Genomic DNA, 20,406 nt, shown 5'->3' with positions numbered 1-20,406 from the left:
ATTTATTTGACGTCTTTTCTCGCGCGAGACCAAAGAGAAACCTACCCCCTCCCCTCCCCTTCCCCACAAGTTGCAAGCCGTATCCCGACGCCTGGCTGCACAGGTCGCTGGGACATCTATCTGTTTGTTTGTTCGTAACGTACTGAGACGACTACGAAGCCCGAAACGACGAAAGAAGAAGAAATATCGGACAAAACTCGCAGAAATAACGACATTTTCTGTAACTTGACCTGTGTCTAATGATTTATTCTTGGTTGGCAGAGAAATAAGGTAATGAAAAGGTCAATTCCATGCAGACCTTGGTTTGTTAAACGTTTATTTTCTCGTAATTAATGCCACAAGCGCAGCTTTGTTAAGTTTAGTTTAAAAATAAAACCCGATTTACTTGGAGATGAAAGGCTAAAACATTAATAAAACCATACGTTTACCGCCATATATTTAAAATTAGGAGATTACGTCAAAGCAAATAGGAGAGAAATGTAATATACATAAAAGCTATATGAGTCAGAATGAGTCAGCTTTTTTTTTGAACGCCGTCTGCTCTCCGTACGCAGGAAATGATGTAAGACTAATCAAAATATTAACCCTTGATAAATACGATCCTCGTAGTGAACATTTAGTTTTCCTATAACGCTACTCAACTGTGCGCCAGTAAAAGAACTCTTACCAATCGATAATATATATATATTTGACAGCGTTCTCGAAATATTAGCTTGTTTCATAATACCAAAATGAACGGCACTTATCGGAAGAGAGAAGAAGAGCCACAGCCGCCATCCTACGATGAACTTTACAAGTCGTCCAATGGAGGGGTCGATAATGTGGGCGTCAATTTTTATCCAGAAGATACGAATGGCCATGCTGTCAGTAATAAAGACGACGGCGATGAAAAGTAAGATGTATAAACTTATAAGTATATATAACTTGACTTTAATTTATTTTCATTGAATGTGAAAGTGAGCGATTGACCGCGATGGGCCGCGACAAATACAATGTTTGCATCAACATAATTAAGATTTTTCGCGTTCTTATGCCGCATAGTACATTTTCATAGTCACTTGCCCCACATTTTGTGCCCTTGAGCATATTGTTTGAGCCTCATCCACCAAGAAACTAATTTTAGGGTAATGACATCATGTCCAGCATAGCCACATCTGTCAACATCTTTTGAGCCAATCAGCATATTAGGGATGGACCTTTAGATAATGAGAGGGGGGGGGGGGGGGTTATCCCCAAATTGAGCAAGCTTATTGTTCACAGGGTTCGTGCTACTTTTTAAACTCCTTGAATTTAATTCACATTTTCAAGGGCACTCTTGAATTTTACGATTTTAGCAAAAATCCTTGAAAACTCCTTAAAGTGTATATGACACGAAAAATGTTGATGTTGAAAACGTGTAGTTTATTGGTAATAATAAGAATATCATGGTTAAATTTGTTTCAAAAACGTATTTCTCTAGAAATTCAAGAAAATTTAGCACAAGTTGTGACGTCATTTTGTTTACAAGTCTCCAGATTTAGTTGCAAATATACGAAATATGTTTGTAGAATCTTAATATCAGGGAAGACACTTTTCAGTTTAATTTTCCAACATTTGAAGAGTACTATGTAAGCTATCAAATGAAGGTGAATAGGATATGCAGTTTTTCTTGTTCTCTTATACGAATTACATTTTACATTTGGTGCATTACTACCGAACTATATTACGTGTCAACAAAATGACGTCACAAATTGGGCTTAATTTTCTCAAATATCTCAAGAAATAAACTTTTGAAACAAATTGTATTACGATATTCTTATTATTACTAACAAACTACACATTTTAAACAATGAAATTGTTACGTGTCATATACACTTTAAATGTTTGCTTTGATCATTACTTGCATGGTTCTGAAATAGACCTAGCTAGAAAGATTGAAAATCTGAAAGTCAGACATGTGCTGATAAAACCTTGGCATATTTAGCTGAACATACTCCTTGAAAATTCATTTTTGGGTCCTTATATACTCCCTGAATAGCCCTTGAATTTTAAGTGATTACCTCAGCACGAATCCAGTGTTCAATTTCTCCCTTCAGTAAACAAAACTCCAGCAAAAGATTATGTGCAGGGGTTGTTACAAAAAAATTAATAGAGTCCTTTAGATCGGATGATGAGTATGAGAATGACTACAAGTGTGAGTTTTAACTTTTGAAGAGAGGCACTATCTTTTTCTAGTCTTGATCGTGTACATAGATTGAAACCAGGGTTGGTGCAGGTCCTTAAACTCCTTGAAAAGTGCTTGAATTTAAAATGCATTTTCAAGGGCACTTGAAACTCTTTGAAAAATGGAAAAACGTATAAAAGTCCTTGAAAAAGTATCAATGAAAAATGTTTAAAATATATAAGCTGCCAGCTTTAGTTATTTGTAGAGATTAATTTTTTGCTACGTCCCTCGGACCAGAGAGAAATTTCTCTGCAACCTGGAGCTTGAGATGGGCTTCCTTTAAAGCGTAATATTTTGACGCTGTTATATGTATCAAGTTTTTTATAATGTTTTGTTAGTAGATGTCTCGATAAGCTAGCCATTGAGGCCTCTTCAATAGCCAACTTTTGATATTTTAGTGGAGTGATCATTCACTAAGCAATTAAAAACGAGGCTCCGGGGATATACGTTTCCCAGGGACATTGTCTTGAATAGCTTTGGGCATAATCACTCAACCAAAATATTCATCTCCTATTCAGAGGCCGAGCTAAATCTATCATAAATTAAAATTGCATGGAAATAATTCACAAAGACTGGTTTTTAAGAACAACTTATACTGAGTCATATTGATAAATCTAAAATTACTGTATTTACTAAAGAAGAAACCAATTTAGCAGCAGTTACAGTGTAACATTTTCTCAGGGTGCATGTATCTATTCCAAGAAAATTGAGGTTAATATACTAAAACGTACCGATAACCGAAAGAAAGAAATGTTACAAAGATTCATCAATACTTTACTCCTTGAAAAATGTCATTTTGTTCCTTAAAAACTCCTTGAAAACTCCTTGAATCTTTTCATGGAATTCCTGCACGAACCCTGTGAAACATTTGATTGTAAAAAAATTGGAAATCGACTAAGATTTAGTGTTAACCACTTGCACAGGACCAATTATTTTAAAACTCATACTCGTACTCAATCTTGACATGGTCATGTCAAGGTTACATCATTGCCAGATCAATCACATTGTGAAAAAAAAATCTGCCAATTCTACAATACATCACGGTCATGGCAAGACAGTCATACAGAATTGAGCTTTTCACAGTCATACAAAAATAAATTGCTCTATGCGCTATGCTGCATGCAACATTATTTGAATAAATCAAACAGTTGTTTGTTGGTTGTTGTTAAATTCATAATAGTTCGTTTTTGTCAACCATAAATTTTAATAAATATGATCCGAGCTTTTGGCCTACACTACTCTATCCCCTGTGGGGAATGTGACAACAAGTATATTGGCAAAACTAGCAGATCTCTAGGTACAAGAAAGAAAGAACATCAGGCGGCAGTTTGCCTTCAAAAAAGAGGACAAATTTGCCTTGGCTGTCCATGTGAATGAGACAGGACATATATTCCATCGACTGGAACAGTGTAAAAAATCCTATCAAAAGAGTTGAAATGGAATCAACGGAAGTGGTGGGAGGCCTGCAGCATAGCAAAGGATAAGAGCACCTTATTTAATCGACATAGTGGTAGAATTTTACCAGGAAATTATGTTAGCTTGCTTGATAATTGTTTTTTTATTATTTATTTACTTATTTATTTATTAGTATTTATTTATTTGTTTGTTTTTCTAAGCATGTGCGATTTTGTTTGATTATATGCGTGCGCACATATGCCATGGTTTGATTGTGTTTTCTTTGTCAATTGTAACGTTTTTCATTTCCCTGAGGATGGCCGAGTAGGCCGAAAGCTTGGACCATATTTATTTAAATTTATGGTTGATAAAACGAACTATTATCATGAATTTTTTGAATAGCCATATGGTATCCACATTGTGTTATAATATTGTTAAGTAATCTATTATTCAATCTAATATGTTCTTTAGAAAATAATCCATACTTATGAATAATTAATGAAATAGTGATGAAAGCAAGAAGAAGAAAGACGAGAAGGAGAAGCCTAAAATGGTACCCTTTACAAAGCTGGTAAATATTTGCAAAAAATATTTGTGCATTCCAAAAAGGTTTTTCTTGGGGTTATTGAGTGCAGTTTGTTATTTAAAAACCCCACAAAAAATGCAACTACAAATATATTTGAATTTTTTTTATAGTTTTACTATACAGACAGAGAAGACAAATTCCTGATTTTCCTGGCAGTATTTGGGGCCATTGCACATGGTGCTGCTACTCCTGTACAGTTTATCATCTTTGGTCGTCTTGTTGAAAATTTAATCAACTTTGAGATCCCAACAAAGAAACCTGATCTTGAAGGTGTCATGGAAGAGCTAGCCATCTATTACATATATTTAGCAGTTGGAACAATAATTGTGGCATATCTACATACTGGACTTTTTTCTCTGACGGCTGTGCGTCAAACTAAGAAAATGCGCACTGCATTTTTTAATTCTGTTATGCGCCAGGATATAGGTTGGTTTGATATCTATGATGTAGGAGAGTTGAACAGCAGGCTAACAGAGTAAGTAGTGTATCTTATTCCATAATACTTTTGACCATTCTTTCTTCGTTGTGTACTCATTGATTTTTATTTTGATGTTTAGGGATATCAACAAAGTGGCAGAAGGAATTGGGTCAAAAGTGGGAATGGCGATCCAGTTTACTGTGACTTTTTTTGCTGGCTTTGCTATTGGGTTTGTGTACAGCTGGAAGTTGACACTTGTTATCCTGTCTTTAACTCCTCTTATGATCATCGCTGGTGGAATCATGGGAAAGGTGCTTATATTCCTAATAATCTATTCAATCCATCCCTTCCCATTCATCCATCCCATCCTATTCTTTTTCCATACATTTATCCCATCCATTCCATCCAACATGATCTGATCATTGCTAGTGGGAAAGGTGGTTTGTTTTTAATGATATATATCATCCATCCATCCATCCCAACTTACCCATCCATCCATCCCATGCTATCCCATCAATCCATCCATTTCATAATATCCAATCCTTGAAGTCTGTCATTTATCCTGTTATTATAATTATCCTCTTTCATTCATTTTGTTTGTAGGTTATTTCAGTATTTACAAGCAAAGAGTTAGATGCGTATGCCAAGGCAGGTGCAATTGCTGAAGAAGTCTTGTCATCCATCAAGACGGTAGCAGCTTTTGGAGGAGAAGAAAAAGAACAAAAGAGGTAAAAAAAGTAGATATCAACTTTGGTATTGAAAGTTATTCTTAACATCATGTTTTTATTGAATCAAAGGTATGCTGGCAATCTTGGCGAGGCTCGTGCTTATGGCATCAAGAAAGGACTTTCAGTAGGGCTTGGTTTTGGGTTTTTCCAGTTAATAATGTTTGGGAGTTATGCACTTGCGTTTTGGTAAGTTTTTGACATCTTTGGTGTACTGTTAGTTTTTGAGATTGTCCCTTTCTTCTTCGCAAAACAGTATTGACGTCAGAGCCTCTATCCATCATACAGATTTCAAATCTTGAAAAATCTCTAATCTTTTTAGTCTTCAATCAGATTAATACATTATTTTAATACTGCAGTATACAGTAGAGCTTTAAAGTTGTGGCCTATTTAGGGGCACTACGGCTTACAAGAACTGCTAAAATAAGACAAAAATGTTCTAAATGATTTAACTCCAAATTGAAACAATTAGAACTTGGACAACAAATCCTTGAAAAAACCTTTTTTGATAGAGCTGATTTTTAATTTGGATCCAGAAGTCGTTTTTCCATAATACTGATGTCATGCGTAAAAGATCGATAAACTAACAATGATGGTGTATGATGAATTCGTTTTCCAGGTTTGGCTCAACACTTGTTGTGAAGGAGGAAATCAATGGAGGAGACCTTCTAGTGGTAATGACCTTTTGCCTTATCATTAAAAAACTAGATATTAGTAAGTGCAGACCATATATCTGTGAAATAGCACAAAAACTAAATAGTGCTTGCAGGGCTGTCAACCCCCAGGATATTCAAATCTGGAGAATTGATAGGGAAGGGACATGACGTCACAGTGCGTCAAAAAGCGAGCGAAAATACGTCTTTCGCTTTGTAATATTTGATGTGATTGGTTTATTTCTGACAAATCAGATTATAGCTTATATTACTGTAGAAGATTACTCGTTGTTTGATATAAAGCTTTCTTTATTGCTGTATAAAACACACTTAACTTCACACACACTTCAACTCGATGACTCAACCTACAACTACGATAGTCATCATCGAAGACTGACACCATCAAAGTGTACGTGTCAACTATATTTCTGTATGAAATTCACAATCTCTACATTACAATGGCCTGCTTGCAAGAACAGTTTATGAGGAACGTTTTGATTTTGTTAGCGATGTAAAATAACACAAACAACACAAAATAATTGGAATTTTAATTATGGTTGTGAAAGTCGAGACTAATCTGGAGACCGGGAGATATGGTCCAAAATCTGGAGACTCCCGCTTCATCTGGGAGAGTTGACAGCCCTGGCTTAACAGATCTGTTACATCTTTTGTTTTCAATTGTTTCATTGGTGCTATTTTGCACTAACTAGCTAGTATTATTTCATGGATATAAAGTTTGCACTCTATATGTTTTTTTCTAAATGTTATTATTTTTATGAGCCAGCAAAAATTGACCAGCAAGTAAATGAAAATCTACTGCCCATAAATAAAAATCTCATTAATCATTGTGTCATTGTTATCGAGCGCTTCTTAGCAAAGTCATTTTTGTTCTCTTGGTGGCCTAGGAATCCATATTTTCACGAGGAAATGTTACAACTCAGTTTTGTTAATTTTCTTGACTCTGACTGGCTAATATCTTTTCTCAGATCTACTAGTTCTCTTGGAAGCATAATATTCTGTATACAGTTGAAGATACTCTATACACGATGAATATTCAATTGATGAACACATCCATCTCCTTATGGTATACAAACGTTTATTAAAACTGTAGGACTGCAATTTGCATTAGCCATCATCCTGCCAATGAAGGTCGTAGTATCTCTACCAAAATGTCTAGAAAGTACATCTCAAGAAATCCGAGACAACTAGTTACCAATTTAATAATAATAATAATAATAATGATAATAATAATAATAATAAGTATATGTAATAGGACTCCATGCTGTCCAATTAAGAAATAATTGGACGAGGAAAATTCCGAGGACTGACAAATTGGATGAGGCCGTAGGCCGAGTCCAATTTGGCGGTCAGAGGAATTTTTCAAGTCTAATTATTTCTTGATTGGGGAGCATGAAATCCCATTACCTATTAATTATATAGCTGCCTAATTAATTCCATATCAACAAGACCTGTCCAATTAAGAAAATAATTGGACAGTTACCTATATGTGATTAATGAGATGCTGTATAATAATAATAATAATAATAATAATAACAATATTTAGATGGTTGTATGGAGCAATATTATGCAGTAACTTGCATTTCTTTTGATTCTTTTGTATTTTTTAGGTTTTCTTCTCAGTTCTGGTTGGTGCTACGCAGCTTGGTCAGGCAGGACCCAACATGGAAGCCATAGCAACAGCCCGAGGAGCAGCATACGAACTGTTTGCCATCATTGAGAGAGAACCACCCATTGACGTCAGCTCAGACGATGGAGAAAAGCCAGATGACGTTGATGGTGAAATTGAATTTAAAGATATTCATTTTGTTTACCCATCACGAACTGATGTCAAGGTAGATAATGCAAATTGTCAAGGAATTAAATCAATCTGCCCTTGGCGAACTTGTGGATACTACCCTGTGCCCTTTCTGTGCATTTTGTTGACTTACTCTAAGTTTGTAATTACACAGATCAAAGTAATTTGCTCAATTTAAATGCTCAATTTAGTTGGTCATAATATTGGTAAGATGGGTAATCAACCTTATATTTTGCTTCCAATTTGTCCAAGTGTCAGGGTTGATGTTGGCAGTCCTTTTTGGGTTAAAGATATTTCCTATTTAAACCCTTTAGGGTTTACAATTCACTATTCAGTTCCATAACATAACTCAATCTTTTATTTATTTTCTTTGTTGAACAAACATGAAAGAACAGAAAAAGGTTAATAATCAAATGCAATCTTTGTATTATAGGTTTTAAATGGCCTTAATCTCAGTGTGAGTAGAGGGCAGACAGTTGCCCTGGTAGGAGAAAGTGGATGTGGCAAGAGCACGACTGTCAAGCTTGTTCAACGATTCTACGACCCAGAAAGTGGAACGGTATGTGTGGAAAATAATAATTAGTTTAAGAGAGTGTGGAGTGTGTCATATGCAGTCTTAAAGAGGAGACTAGAGAGGCTTTATGGTGACTCCACATATCCTGATGCAAAAGTTTTGATTCATAAATTATAGAGGCTTTACACCATCACATGATGGTGGCAGTCCAAGGGAAAAATGACTCTATTGTTGTGCCTCCTTCCATGGCTTCAATTACGTGATGGTGCAAATTTCATGACAATTCTGAGTCCCAGATTTTGTATCAAAAATAACTTGATATTTCTGTATTCCATTCAGGTGCTGTTGGATAATAAAGATATTAAAACACTGAATTTGAGTTGGTTGAGGCAGCACATTGGAGTGGTCAGCCAGGAACCTGTTCTGTTTGCTACAACCATAGCTGAAAACATCCGTTATGGACAAGATGGCGTCAGTCAACAAGATATTGAAAGTGCTACAAAGATGGCTAACGCTCATGACTTCATACAAAATCTGCCACAGGTCAGGAAATTTTGGAGCTTGTTAAAAACACGTAATGGAATTAGAGCTACGAGGGGTCTCATTTGCTTATTGTCTCCAGCAACCCTTGGTCATAATGTCCTAAGGATGGTCTGTTAAAAAATTAAACCAAAAATTAAATTAGACAAAGCAAGCAAAAAATAGTTATTTAAACCAGACGAAGCAAGCAAGAAAAAGTTATTCTTTGGTAGAAAAGGCCGTCATCTACATGGGTCATATATACAGCATTTCATTTCGCACTTAACTTTGTAACAACACATTTTAAAATTCCTAAAATGGAGCAGGAGAATAGGGAGGTTACGGGGTGCATTGGTTTCAATAATAGCTTAATCAAGTACTTCATTACGTCATCATTTATTGTGGTTTTGAGGATCTTTCATTAGTAGTCAGCTAAAAAATAGTTCACTTCTCAGTTCACTGTGCCATCTTCAAATGCATGCAACCATGCCTATGCATCAAAGCAAGAACAGTGATGACTTTGCAATGATAGAGACATGAAAAATTGTCCAAGGTGTTAAAGAGGTCTCCATCATTACATGGTTACCACTTTCTCACTTCAATGACTATTCAGGTACAGTTCGGCACAGGGAAATCTTAATGGGACTATTAGCACTATTTTCACTTTAGATATCATAATGTCAACTTACATTCTTCTGTCATGCAGGGTTATGAAACTCTTGTTGGTGAACGTGGTGCACAGCTAAGTGGTGGTCAAAAACAACGTATAGCCATCGCCCGTGCTTTAGTTCGTAACCCCAAAATACTTCTTCTAGATGAAGCAACATCAGCTTTGGATACAGAGAGTGAATCTATAGTTCAGTCTGCCTTGGATAAGGTAGGATTTTCATTTCTGTCCATTCACTTCCTGCCTCTCACAACAGTGGTTTTGTTGAGCATTTTTCTCTGGATCCACCGGCTTTTTCCCTCCGTAAAAATCTACATGTGAATTTATTGTTTTATCTTGTAAATAATGAAAGTAGTGATAGTGAGTGTGGAGCAAACCTCAAGGAAAAGCACCATACTGGGATGGGTGGCATAGTGTCATAGTGGTTTACCGCCTTTCTCTCACCACTGTGGTCCAAGTTTGTGACCCAGCTCGGACTGGATGATCGATGATACTAGTTCAGTTTATTTGATGTGTTGTTCTCTCCTTTGCCATGAGGGTTTTTCTTTTGGTCCACCAGTTTTTCCCCTCCGTAAAAATCAACATGTGAGTTTGGTATTTTATTTGTTGTAAATATAGTGTTGTGAATATAGTGGTAGTGGTTGTGAAGCGAACCTCATGGAAGAACCCCTTAAATTTTAAAAATTCATTGATCAGTCTAATTATTGCTCTGACTAATACTACTTGTGTCTTGTTGTTGTCCTCCAAATGCAGGCTCGTCAAGGACGCACCACCATTGTTATAGCCCATAGGCTGTCGACTGTCAGAAGTGCTGACCAAATTGCTGCTTTCCAAGATGGTGTGGTTGCAGAATTGGGTACACATAGTGAGCTGATGGAGGTTGATGGAGTTTACAAGCAACTAGTTACTTTACAGGTAAGCTAAAGCTACTGTCATATATCATTTTCATCATTATGCAAGGAGTTAAAACGTTTTTTTACGTCATCTGGAGTGTTCAACATACTAATGCTTCAAACTTGTAATGTAGACCTTTGAGAGTGATGACAATGGTGAAGAAGATGATATAGTAGAAAGCATTGAAGAAAAAGGTAAATGACATAAAATATTCTCCATCATTGTCATCATTATCATCATCATCATCTTCACTGTCATCATCTTCACTGTCATCATCAAAACCATCACGACCATCATCACCACCATCATACAAAATTGTTTTTCATTAAGACAAACCAGGTGATCTCAGGGAACACACTTAAAGGATCGTTGTACTGTAGTTGATGAGACAGTCCTAGTATCAGTTGTTTTTCAGCGAACATAGAGATATCATTTTGCGCTACTTTCATCAAAGAATAGAACACCTCAATGCACCATTTGACTCATAGCTGATAGTCACTTACAAGTATAGGTAGAATTTTAAATGGAAAGGATTGGTATTCCCTGCTTTATGTCAGTGGACAATTTATAAACATGTTTCCATAAGATACATCTAATTAGAATACTTCCCATAAATTACCATTTTGGTCTCAGTTTCTATGTTCTCTGTTTTTTTAACCCAACAGTGGTTTTGCTATTAAGCAGCCTGCAAAGCAGACATTCTTTTGATGGGTTTGAGGAAGAATCTGGGTTTTGGGGTTCCTGTTTCAATTATGTGCCTGCGAGAAAAATGGGACCTAGTAAAAAGGGAATGCTTCCATTTTGCTTGGTTTCAATTCTTGCTCGTTCCAAAGTTCCCCAACACCCCGGTTTTTTCCACAAAACTACAAGAATGCCTGCTTTGCAGGCTAGCAACTAAGTGATTTTTTGTGTTTCTTACTCTACAATTATGTTATCATTTATTGTTCATGAAACTTAGAAACTGAAGCTGCTGTTAAGTTTGTGAGAAGCATGTCAAATGGAAGTGATCATGAACCAAACAAACTTGAAAGACAGCTGTCGAGACGAGCATCACGAAGACTATCAAAACACCGCCCTGGCTCTGCTTTATCTCGCCAGGACAGCCATGTATGTTTTACATTCTTTTCTCTTATGAAAGCCAGCACAGTCTCTCTTGTTGGTATTAGCAAGGGGGAGTGGAATTGTAACTAACAGTGGTGAAATCATAGGTGGCCTTTCTAAACAAATTCTATAAAAATGATTGTTCTAAAGCTTTCAAACTATTTACTACACTAACTGGAGTATCATGATAAATACCATTTAATTAAAGATCTGTATACAACAGACCGTGCCATGAAACATGTCATGTAAAATCGCTACATTGCGAGTTTCAGAGTCATTGTTGCCGATGTATTACCAACAGTTACTAGTTACTAGTCTCCTTTGCAGACGTCCTTAGGGACTGTTCTAAAAATCCCTCCCCCACAAACGTTGCATGAATTATTTCTATTTTCTATTTTTGTTTTCATTTTTAGGTTAGTTCAACGAAAAAAGGCAAAATAGTTGAAGAAAAAGTTGAACCTGCACCAGCATTACGAATCATGAAAATGAATGCCACAGAATGGCCTTACATGCTTGTCGGGACTATTGGTGCTATAGGAAATGGATTTCTTCCAATGGTGTTTGCCTTGATTCTGGGCGAAATCCTAAACGTAAGTACACTGAAGAATTAACAGATAGGTTAGGATAACTTTATTTATACGTTGTAAAATTCATCAGGATTAAACTGCAAAATATTGGAATAAATAACATATACAAGATAGAATAAAAAATATTATATAAAATAAATAAGTAATGAAATAAATAAATTAAAAAAATAAATAAGCAAATAAAGACCTGCTTTCCATGAATGCTGTGTTTTAAATGTACCAATAATTCAGTACATTAATAGTTGCCTGTCGTACATTGTTTGGTAAACTATTCCACATAACAGTTTTTGTAGTTTATCCGATAAGGTTTTGCCACAATTACCCCAAAAGACACTGCAATAATCAAAGTGCGGAAGCACCAAAGCTTTATGATACAGTGTAGTACCACAGACAATACAAATGGTCTAATCCGTTTCATTCTGGTATCCGGTTAATGTATCGGGTATGCTTGTTGTATCTCTTAGGGGTAAGAATCAATGATTTGGTAATAATCAGTTAGCGTGTTTAGGTTTAATTTCAGCATATATTGGTATCTTTTAGGGTGTCTCTTAGGGGTTTAAAATTGTCCAACCACCCTCTTTTTAAAAGACTTTGGGTATCTTTTAGAGGTATTTTTGAAATTTTCCGAGAAGTATACCTGGCACATTTAACATAATATATATATAGTGCCTTTTCTTAATATTTTTTATTAAACAATCCAAAAATATTTTTTTGGTCATACATGGGTCTCTTATCTTTACAGGTATTCACCATTCAAGATACACAAGAACTTGAAGATAAGGCTTTTTTCTGGTCCATGATGTTCTTAGTTTTTGGAGCCGTTACTTTCTTCACCCAGCTGTTCCAGGTTAGTTGAATACCCAAGGGTGGATCGGGTGATTTGAGGATTTTCTTAAAGAGAGGGATCTGCATTCAAGGGGCATCCATCTGAAAAAGATGCCAAACCAAACCAAAAAAAAGAAAAGAAAAAAGAAAAAAAAGAACAAATAGAAATTATCAATTCTCATTCCCTCTCACCCACCCCCTGGATTGGCTCTGACAGTTCTAGTTGATAGAATAGCTTAATTGAACAGGAGTTTGTCAAGTTGGAGCCCTGATCAGATCACCCATAGTTGCACCCATAGTGTAGTGTCCTGTCACCTCTAGGGTCTGCATTACAAGTGAGTAGAGTTTGTTAGGTCTCTCCCTTGATTTGAAGGTTTTTCTCTGGGTTCTCCAGTTTTCTTCCCATGACAAAACTCACACAATAAATTTTAATTTGTATCTGTGAGGACCATCAACTTTGCCCAACATTTTAAATTTTTATTCAATCCACACATTAATATGCTGATCATTCATCCTCATCGTTTGATTTATCCTCATCATTTAATTACAGAATTACATGTTTGCATATTCTGGAGAGTTGCTGACAGTCAGGCTAAGAGACATGGCATTTAAGGCTCTTCTGAGACAGGTGAAAACAGTAAATTAAATCATTGTCTTCCAACCTTTACATCCTGTTTTCTCCGTGAACATAGTTGCTTTTTGAATCTCTGTCTAATCACTCAGTCAGAGAAAGATGCTTGAAATTTATTAATATATCTTTCCTGTTTCTGTGGATAAGCAAATAATACATAGCCCACTATTAATAAAGAACTGAGTAAAAAGTGTTTATAACATGAAAATAATTTGACATTCTTACCCCACCCCACCCTACAGGAAATGGCTTTTTTTGATGACCCATGTCACTCTACTGGTGCCTTGACAACAGCCCTAGCAACCCATGCATCTGACGTCAAAGGGGTGAGTGAAATATACTTTATGACTTACTTTAAATTAATTTCTTCACCGCTCATTCCCTTTTCCTTCCATTTAGATATCTCGTTTCACTTTCGTTTTTATTATTCCCATTAATCCCATTATTTCATTATTCATAGGTCATCATTTATCTATACAGGCTACAGGTACGAGACTTGGCACAATAGCCATGACAATCACCACCATTATATCATCTTTAGTCTATGCCTTTTTTAACGGATGGAAGTTGACACTGTTGGTTCTTGCGTTCATACCTTTCATTGCTATTGCTGGTGTGCTGCAGATTAAAACCTTTGTAGGTGATACTAAGGACAAGGATGAGCTGCTGGAATCAGGAAAGGTAAACAATTTTATGATTTAAATGGTAGATTCCTTGCTTTGCCTTGCCCTGTCCTTCACTCCTCTGCCTGCCTATCCTTCCTTTATGCCCTGTCCTTCACTCTTCTGCGTGCCTATCCTACCTTTATGCCCTGTCCTTCACTCTTCTGCGTGCCTATCCTTCCTTCCATCCTTCCTTTATGCCCTGGGACCTTCACTCCTCTGCCTGCCTATCCTTCCCTCCATCCTTCCTTTATGCCCTGGGACCTTCACTCCTCTGCCTGCCTATCCTGCCTTCCATCCTTCCTTTATGCCCTGTCCTTCACTCTTCTGCGTGCCTTTCCTTCCTTCCATCCTTCCTTTATGCCCTGGGTCCTTCACTCCTCTGCCTGCCTATCCTTCCTTCCATCCTTCCTTTATGCCCTGTCCCTTGCTTGCTTGCTTGCTTGCTTACTTGCTTACTTTCTTGCTCTTATAGTGCCAATTTCATTTATCAACATTTTTGCAGGTTGCTGTAGAAGCATTTGAAAATATTCGAACCATAGCCACTCTTGGAAAAGAGAAAACTTTCTGTGAAACGTTCCACCGCACTTTGTTACCACCATTTAAGTAAGTACTGTGATATTATTCATCTTAAGAAACAGTTAATTATTATTAACTATGGTTGTACCGCGAAGCCTGGATAGTGCTATCCGACGGATAAATCTTATCCAGTAGATAAATATATTGGATAACAGCATCGACTTATCCACTGGATAAGGATTTATGCAATTCCCAAGTGCTTTATAACGCCACACAGCACAACAAGCAAGTTTTTTATTTCTTTTATAAAATACAAACTTACAAAAACCGTTATTTTAGATAGGAATAACGCCGCTGAAAGTGCTGTGTGTTCTCATAAAGCACGCGCTCCCAACCAATCAGAGAGCGAGATTCATGATAGTTATTAAGACATCAAACGTGGTCTATTTTCGGCCCTAGACAAGTGAGAGTCAAGCACATGGTAAATTTAGTATTCACTTGTATTTTGAACAGGAAAGCCGTCCGCAGTGCTCATCTCTATGGTCTATCGTACGGTCTAATGGAATCCATTATGTTCTTCTGTAATGCTGCATCATTTAGATTTGGTGCGTTCTTGATGGTCCGTGACGAAATGACTATGATGGAAGTTATGAAGTAAGTCAATAACTGGGCTACCTGTGGTAGGTCAGTCTAAAAATACTCAGTTGTGGCAAGGGAGAAAACCATACACCAAAAAAACTCAACTCTCATATGTGGCTCAGTCAGGAATCGAATCCGTGTCCCCAGGCGTGAACTAAGCAGCGATGAGACAGCGACGTAGCAGTTGTTAGTCTACTACACAGCCGCTATCAGTGTCGTCACGCAACGCTTACTATAAGTGAGCATTGCGTGACGACACTTATTGCGGCTGCGTAGGAGACCATAGCAACGCAAGCCACCCTAGTCTCCCTCGCATCCGTTTTTAGTGTCGGTCGTCACGCAACGCTCACCCAAACACTCACAAGATCTTGTAACTTGTCTCTGATACTTGTCATTTTGAATCATTATAGGGTCGTGATGTGTATCGTAATCATGGGTATGATGTTTGGTCAGGCGTCTGGATTCTCCCCTGATTACGTCAAGGCTAAAATTGCTGCAGCAAGACTCTTCAAACTTTTTGATCGTGTTCCACTTATTAACAGCTCTTCAGATCTTGGTCTAACCCCAGTAAGTACATGTTTGCCTATACTTCACTTGCTTACTCATGGTACCTTCTAAGCGTGGGAAGCATTCAATGGGCTTTCATCACCTAGTTTGAAGCCTAGGTTTTGTTGTGATTGTCCCACGCTGTGATACAACAGCAAGAGCATAATATTAGATGAATTTCTTGAGTCTTTTACCTCGATTTCTTTTGCTATTTCCTGTCATCTCTCACAACTCAACCCAAGACTCATTCATGTTGTTATATTCAAGGCAACAGTCCAAGGCACGGTTCAATTCCGCAGTGTGCGTTTCCGCTATCCAACTCGTCCAGATGTTAGAGTGTTACGAGGACTCAATCTTGAAGTCAAGACAGGTCAAACTGTTGCCCTTGTGGGATCCAGTGGGTGCGGAAAGAGTACTGTGGTTTCTTTATTGGAAAGATTCTATGACGCAGACGATGGTGAAGTGGTGAGTTTATATTGGTTAATATTCTGCGAACTCGTTAGTGAGCTGCACGCTGAAATTTGGAATTTCGCTGCCGTCATTCAAAGCTAATCAGTCGTAACTTTTTATGTTCTTGACTTGGGGTAGTAAAAAAATAATTTCACAACAAGTCGTCGAAATGTTCGCAGAATATCGAAACTAGGGGCAAATTTACACTGTAAGGGTGATACACCTTTTGAGGCGAGTTGGGTGGTGTCTGAAAATCGTAACTAGTATGAGATACTAACAGTGAATTAGTTGCAGCAGAAATCGCTTCGTGCACAATTGCATAATTGAATGAATAAATAAATGAATGGATGGATAAACGATTGGATGGATGAATTAATGGAATATAAGATGGGTTCTGTTTCGGCATTTCAGCAGAAGTAAGACAATCTAAGGAAGAGATGAGTACATGTTATTATTACTGTCATTTTCCAGGCCTTAGATGGTACTGATGTACAGACCCTGAACATCAAATGGTTACGCTCCAAGATGGGTATCGTGTCGCAGGAACCTGTCCTGTTTGGCTTCAGTATTGCTGAGAATATCGCATATGGAGACAACAGCCGTGAAGTCAGTATGGAGGAGATTGAAGCAGCAGCAAAATCATCTAACATCCATAGCTTTATCAACTCATTGCCCAAGGTACTGTGAACTCCCCTCCCCCTCCCTCTCTCTCTCTCTCTCTTTGTCTGTCTGTCTCACACAGGCTGAGTTGCGCGAGCGCTGTCACAAGTACCGCATGCTCATAACAAAAGACAACACTGTGGATATGAAGGATCGGGTTCTCCGGTTTTTCCCTCCGTAAAAAATCAGTGAGTTGGATACAGTACGTATTGAATATCTAGTATGTGTGTGAGTGTGGACGGGGGGGGGGGGGGGGCACTTTAAATAAGACCTGTACTGGCTCCCCTTATGTCCTCCTAGGCTTTGCCCGAAGAAATAAATAAATTTTTGTCAAAGTCAATCAAAATAATGGCTATGACGTCACATGCAGCAATGCACCCTAGAAATTGTTGGTTGCGATGGTAGATATCTCAGTTGCCACGGTAGATGTATCTGTTTCCATAGTAGCGCGCCAGATGTTAACGTTGTCACGGTAGATGTATCTGCTTCCATAGTAGCGCGCGAGATGTTAACGTTGCCATGGTCAATGTTTGTGTTTCCATAGTAGCGCGCGAGATGTTAACGTTGCCATGGTCAATGTATGTGTTTCCATAGTAGCGCGCGAGATGTTAACGTTGCCATGGTCAATGTTGTGTTTCCATAGTAGCGCGCGAGATGTTACAGTTATCCATAGTAGAGTGCGAGATGTTAACGTTGCCATGGTCAATGTATGATGACCAAGCACAAAGATGGTTGCTTAATTTTGCTTTGCTTTCGTGTTTTTCCAGGGTTACGATACACTGGTAGGAGACAAAGGTACATTAATCTCAGGAGGACAAAAACAAAGAATTGCTATCGCCAGAGCTCTCATCAGAAATCCACAAATCCTGCTTCTGGACGAGGCAACATCAGCTCTTGACACTGAAAGTGAAAGGGTACAGTGTAATTTCTAATGATATTATAGCGCATACGAGTCGACTTCGAATGAGTGTGGAGAGTTATTGCACACGGCGTAGTCACAATACGTAGTCACAATAAAGTGATGGCATCTGTTGAACGAAATCACATTGCGGCGCGCGAGATCATTCCTTAGCCAATGAAAATAACCCGCGTGGCATGGTCACGGCATGGAACAGAACCAAGAATTTCGACTTCTATGAAATCTAGAAAATGGGTTTTGCAGACAAAGGAAAGTCGGATAACGTTAGCGCCTTTCGCGTTGCACCGTGTAGCTAGATACTCTTGCAACTTGTGTCGCAATGCTGGTGCGAGACAAGTTGCAGAGAAATGACTTGCTCCTTGTAATCGCGCCTTTATTATGATGCACGGTGGGGTCCAATGAGGGCCACCACTACAGTGTCGAGAGGCAGCGCTTTACAGCACGATTCACCCATGCTTTCTGTTGCTTTTTATTGACTGTTTATATATTGATCAGGTTGTCCAAGATGCTCTTGACGCAGCAAGCGAAGGAAGGACAGTCATCGTGATAGCTCACAGACTGTCCACTGTCAAAAATGCAGACAAGATAGCAGTAATTCACCATGGTCACGTGGCCGAGCAAGGCACACACCAAGAGCTTATTGCACTCAATGGTATCTATTCTGGTCTGGTGTCTGCACAAATGGTTAACGAAAACTCGTAAACTGAAGGGTGACCAAACGTTTGGACACGGCTTTGGCAGGATTGCCAAAGTTTTAAGAATGAATGCGTAATTAAATGCATAAATAAGATTTTGTTTCATGTGAAAAGGTGATGTTCTGTGGTGTCTCAGAGGTGCGTCATGTCCTAGATTCTGATTGGTTGAACAATGTTTTAACACTATCTTAAGAGGACACCATCACTATTTTGACGTGATCATAACACTGTGGCGCCTAAGCATTCTGTTTGGTCGGGCAGCGGTTATTTGACGTCGTACATGCACCACCGAACGTTGTTTTTCGCAATCCGACAAAATCTTCATATTGCAATTGTGTTTTTTTTAGTATTTACCAAACGAAGTGAGGATGTATGAAATCTTGCACATGTAATGCTTTTTTTTATTTATAAGTCACTTATTGTGACGTTTTTTTAAAAAATTCTAACGAATGTTTGAATATATTTGTAAACACAAACTCTCCACTGTAATTACATTTTATTTTCATACAAGTTAGCCAATCACGATTGAGTATTTAAGCAAAAATTCTGCACAAAGTTTCACATTCAAAACTTTACAGTAGAACCACTTGCTGAGCTCGTGGTTACACTTGAGTTTTGAACATGTTAAGACGTCATCTATGATCCTACGGTGGCCGAGAATGGACATGAAAATGTCGAAGTAAAAAAAGTCAAAAGTTCAAAAGTCAAAGTGTTTTAGGGCCATATTACAAAGTGAGTTTGTCTTTTTGATCAATTTCCTTTTTGTCTTGAGTCATTTTGTCACGAGACATTTTGACATTTGGTCTCAAGCGACTTTGTCACAAAACACTTTCGCTTTTGAAGTTTTGTGCGTCCCGCATTTTGTCATGAAAGACAATTCACTCAAGTGACGTTTCTCCCTTAAGCCTCCGACATTTTGTCAAACTAAACCTAAACCACTTTGACTTTTGAACTTTTGGCATTTTTTACTACGACTTTTTTTATGTCCGCCTCTCGGCCACCGTAAATGACGATCAATAAGAGGACACTATAGTCGATGGAAATTTATAAACAATTTAGTTAAATATATAACGATGTTCACCAGTTATATTTCACAAGATATTTGCAGTTAAATCTTTATGAAGTAAATTTTAAGTACTTTATATCATTTATTGAAGCCCTTCACTTAAGGGGTAGTAATCTACAGAAGAAGATCGTGTCATGCGCAATCATTTAGACTCCAAACTTGAGGATTTCCAGCTACTAGTATTTTTAACTTAAAGATGTGAATACGTTTCTTCAAGCAAATTTTCTCGGAAAAAACATTTCTTGAACAATTGAAAACATTGCTTGAAGAAACATATCCAAGCAAAATTAACACCTTAATTTTTAACTTTGCAAATAGGGATAAGGAGCGCTAATAGTCAGTCTATCTATCGCAACTCACCTTCCTCCACCCCTTAAGTAGTGAATGGTCTCTCATGTTATGTAGTTGCTTTTGCCTTTTCTGCCCCTTATATGTTTCATATCGCCTTAAGACCAAGTGTATTTAAATGGTATTATTTAATGGTGTAAAAATAAAATGCGTTCTTGTATTTGATTCACTGGTTTCAATCTATTTAGCATGATAAACATGAAGTTGGTGGACTTGTACTAATCGTGCCGTTCTGATTGTCTAACGGCGATGGCTTTATGAGGAAAAAAATAGCACCCTTTTCTATTTTTTCATCTGTCCAAAAAAACGCTAAAAACTCGTAACCGAAAAAGCATTATATTACATACAGTCCCCGTCTCTCCCCACCC

The 20,406-nt window shown here is 37.6% G+C and overlaps 1 protein-coding gene across 2 annotated transcripts; it reads left to right on the top strand.

Annotated features, from left to right (window-relative positions):
- The first annotated feature begins 115 nt into the window (after nucleotides 1-115).
- Nucleotides 116-20,203, top strand: LOC116301227 (ATP-dependent translocase ABCB1). Of its 2 annotated transcripts, XM_031710252.2 has the most exons (27): nucleotides 116-270; nucleotides 696-892; nucleotides 4,106-4,169; nucleotides 4,295-4,659; nucleotides 4,742-4,913; nucleotides 5,206-5,330; nucleotides 5,400-5,516; nucleotides 5,947-6,001; nucleotides 7,609-7,833; nucleotides 8,230-8,355; nucleotides 8,650-8,853; nucleotides 9,536-9,706; nucleotides 10,250-10,411; nucleotides 10,524-10,584; nucleotides 11,349-11,497; nucleotides 11,905-12,081; nucleotides 12,821-12,925; nucleotides 13,454-13,531; nucleotides 13,777-13,860; nucleotides 14,015-14,215; nucleotides 14,702-14,802; nucleotides 15,229-15,369; nucleotides 15,765-15,921; nucleotides 16,168-16,365; nucleotides 16,822-17,028; nucleotides 17,778-17,924; nucleotides 18,425-20,203. In XM_031710252.2, exons 2-27 carry the CDS (start codon nucleotides 732-734, stop codon nucleotides 18,629-18,631), a joined length of 3,960 nt encoding a protein of 1,319 aa, XP_031566112.2. In that variant the 5' UTR covers nucleotides 116-270; nucleotides 696-731; the 3' UTR covers nucleotides 18,632-20,203. The 2 variants fall into 2 exon arrangements, with proteins under 2 accessions (XP_031566112.2, XP_088896075.1); XM_089039949.1 differs by lacking the exon at nucleotides 116-270 and having other exon boundaries at nucleotides 617-892.
- Nucleotides 20,204-20,406: the final 203 nt, after the last annotated feature.

The sequence above is a fragment of the Actinia tenebrosa genome, unplaced genomic scaffold (genome assembly GCF_029948245.1).
Source record: "Actinia tenebrosa isolate PJP-AT-01 unplaced genomic scaffold, QUT_ActTen_1.0 PGA_scaffold7__59_contigs__length_16204524, whole genome shotgun sequence".
Classification (NCBI taxonomy): domain Eukaryota; kingdom Metazoa; phylum Cnidaria; class Anthozoa; order Actiniaria; family Actiniidae; genus Actinia; species Actinia tenebrosa.
This window is presented reverse-complemented; position numbering and strand designations above follow the sequence as displayed.

What these genes read in the sequence shown, in the direction of transcription:
- LOC116301227 (XM_031710252.2), top strand. Translation starts at nt 732, where the DNA reads ATGAACGGCACTTATCGGAAGAGAGAAGAAGAGCCACAGCCGCCATCC. An exon ending in TGGTACCCTTTACAAAGCTG is followed by an intron (nt 4,170 to 4,294) that starts GTAAATATTTGC and finishes TTTTTTTTATAG; the next exon opens with TTTTACTATACAGACAGAGA. An exon ending in AGCAACTAGTTACTTTACAG is followed by an intron (nt 10,412 to 10,523) that starts GTAAGCTAAAGC and finishes CTTGTAATGTAG; the next exon opens with ACCTTTGAGAGTGATGACAA.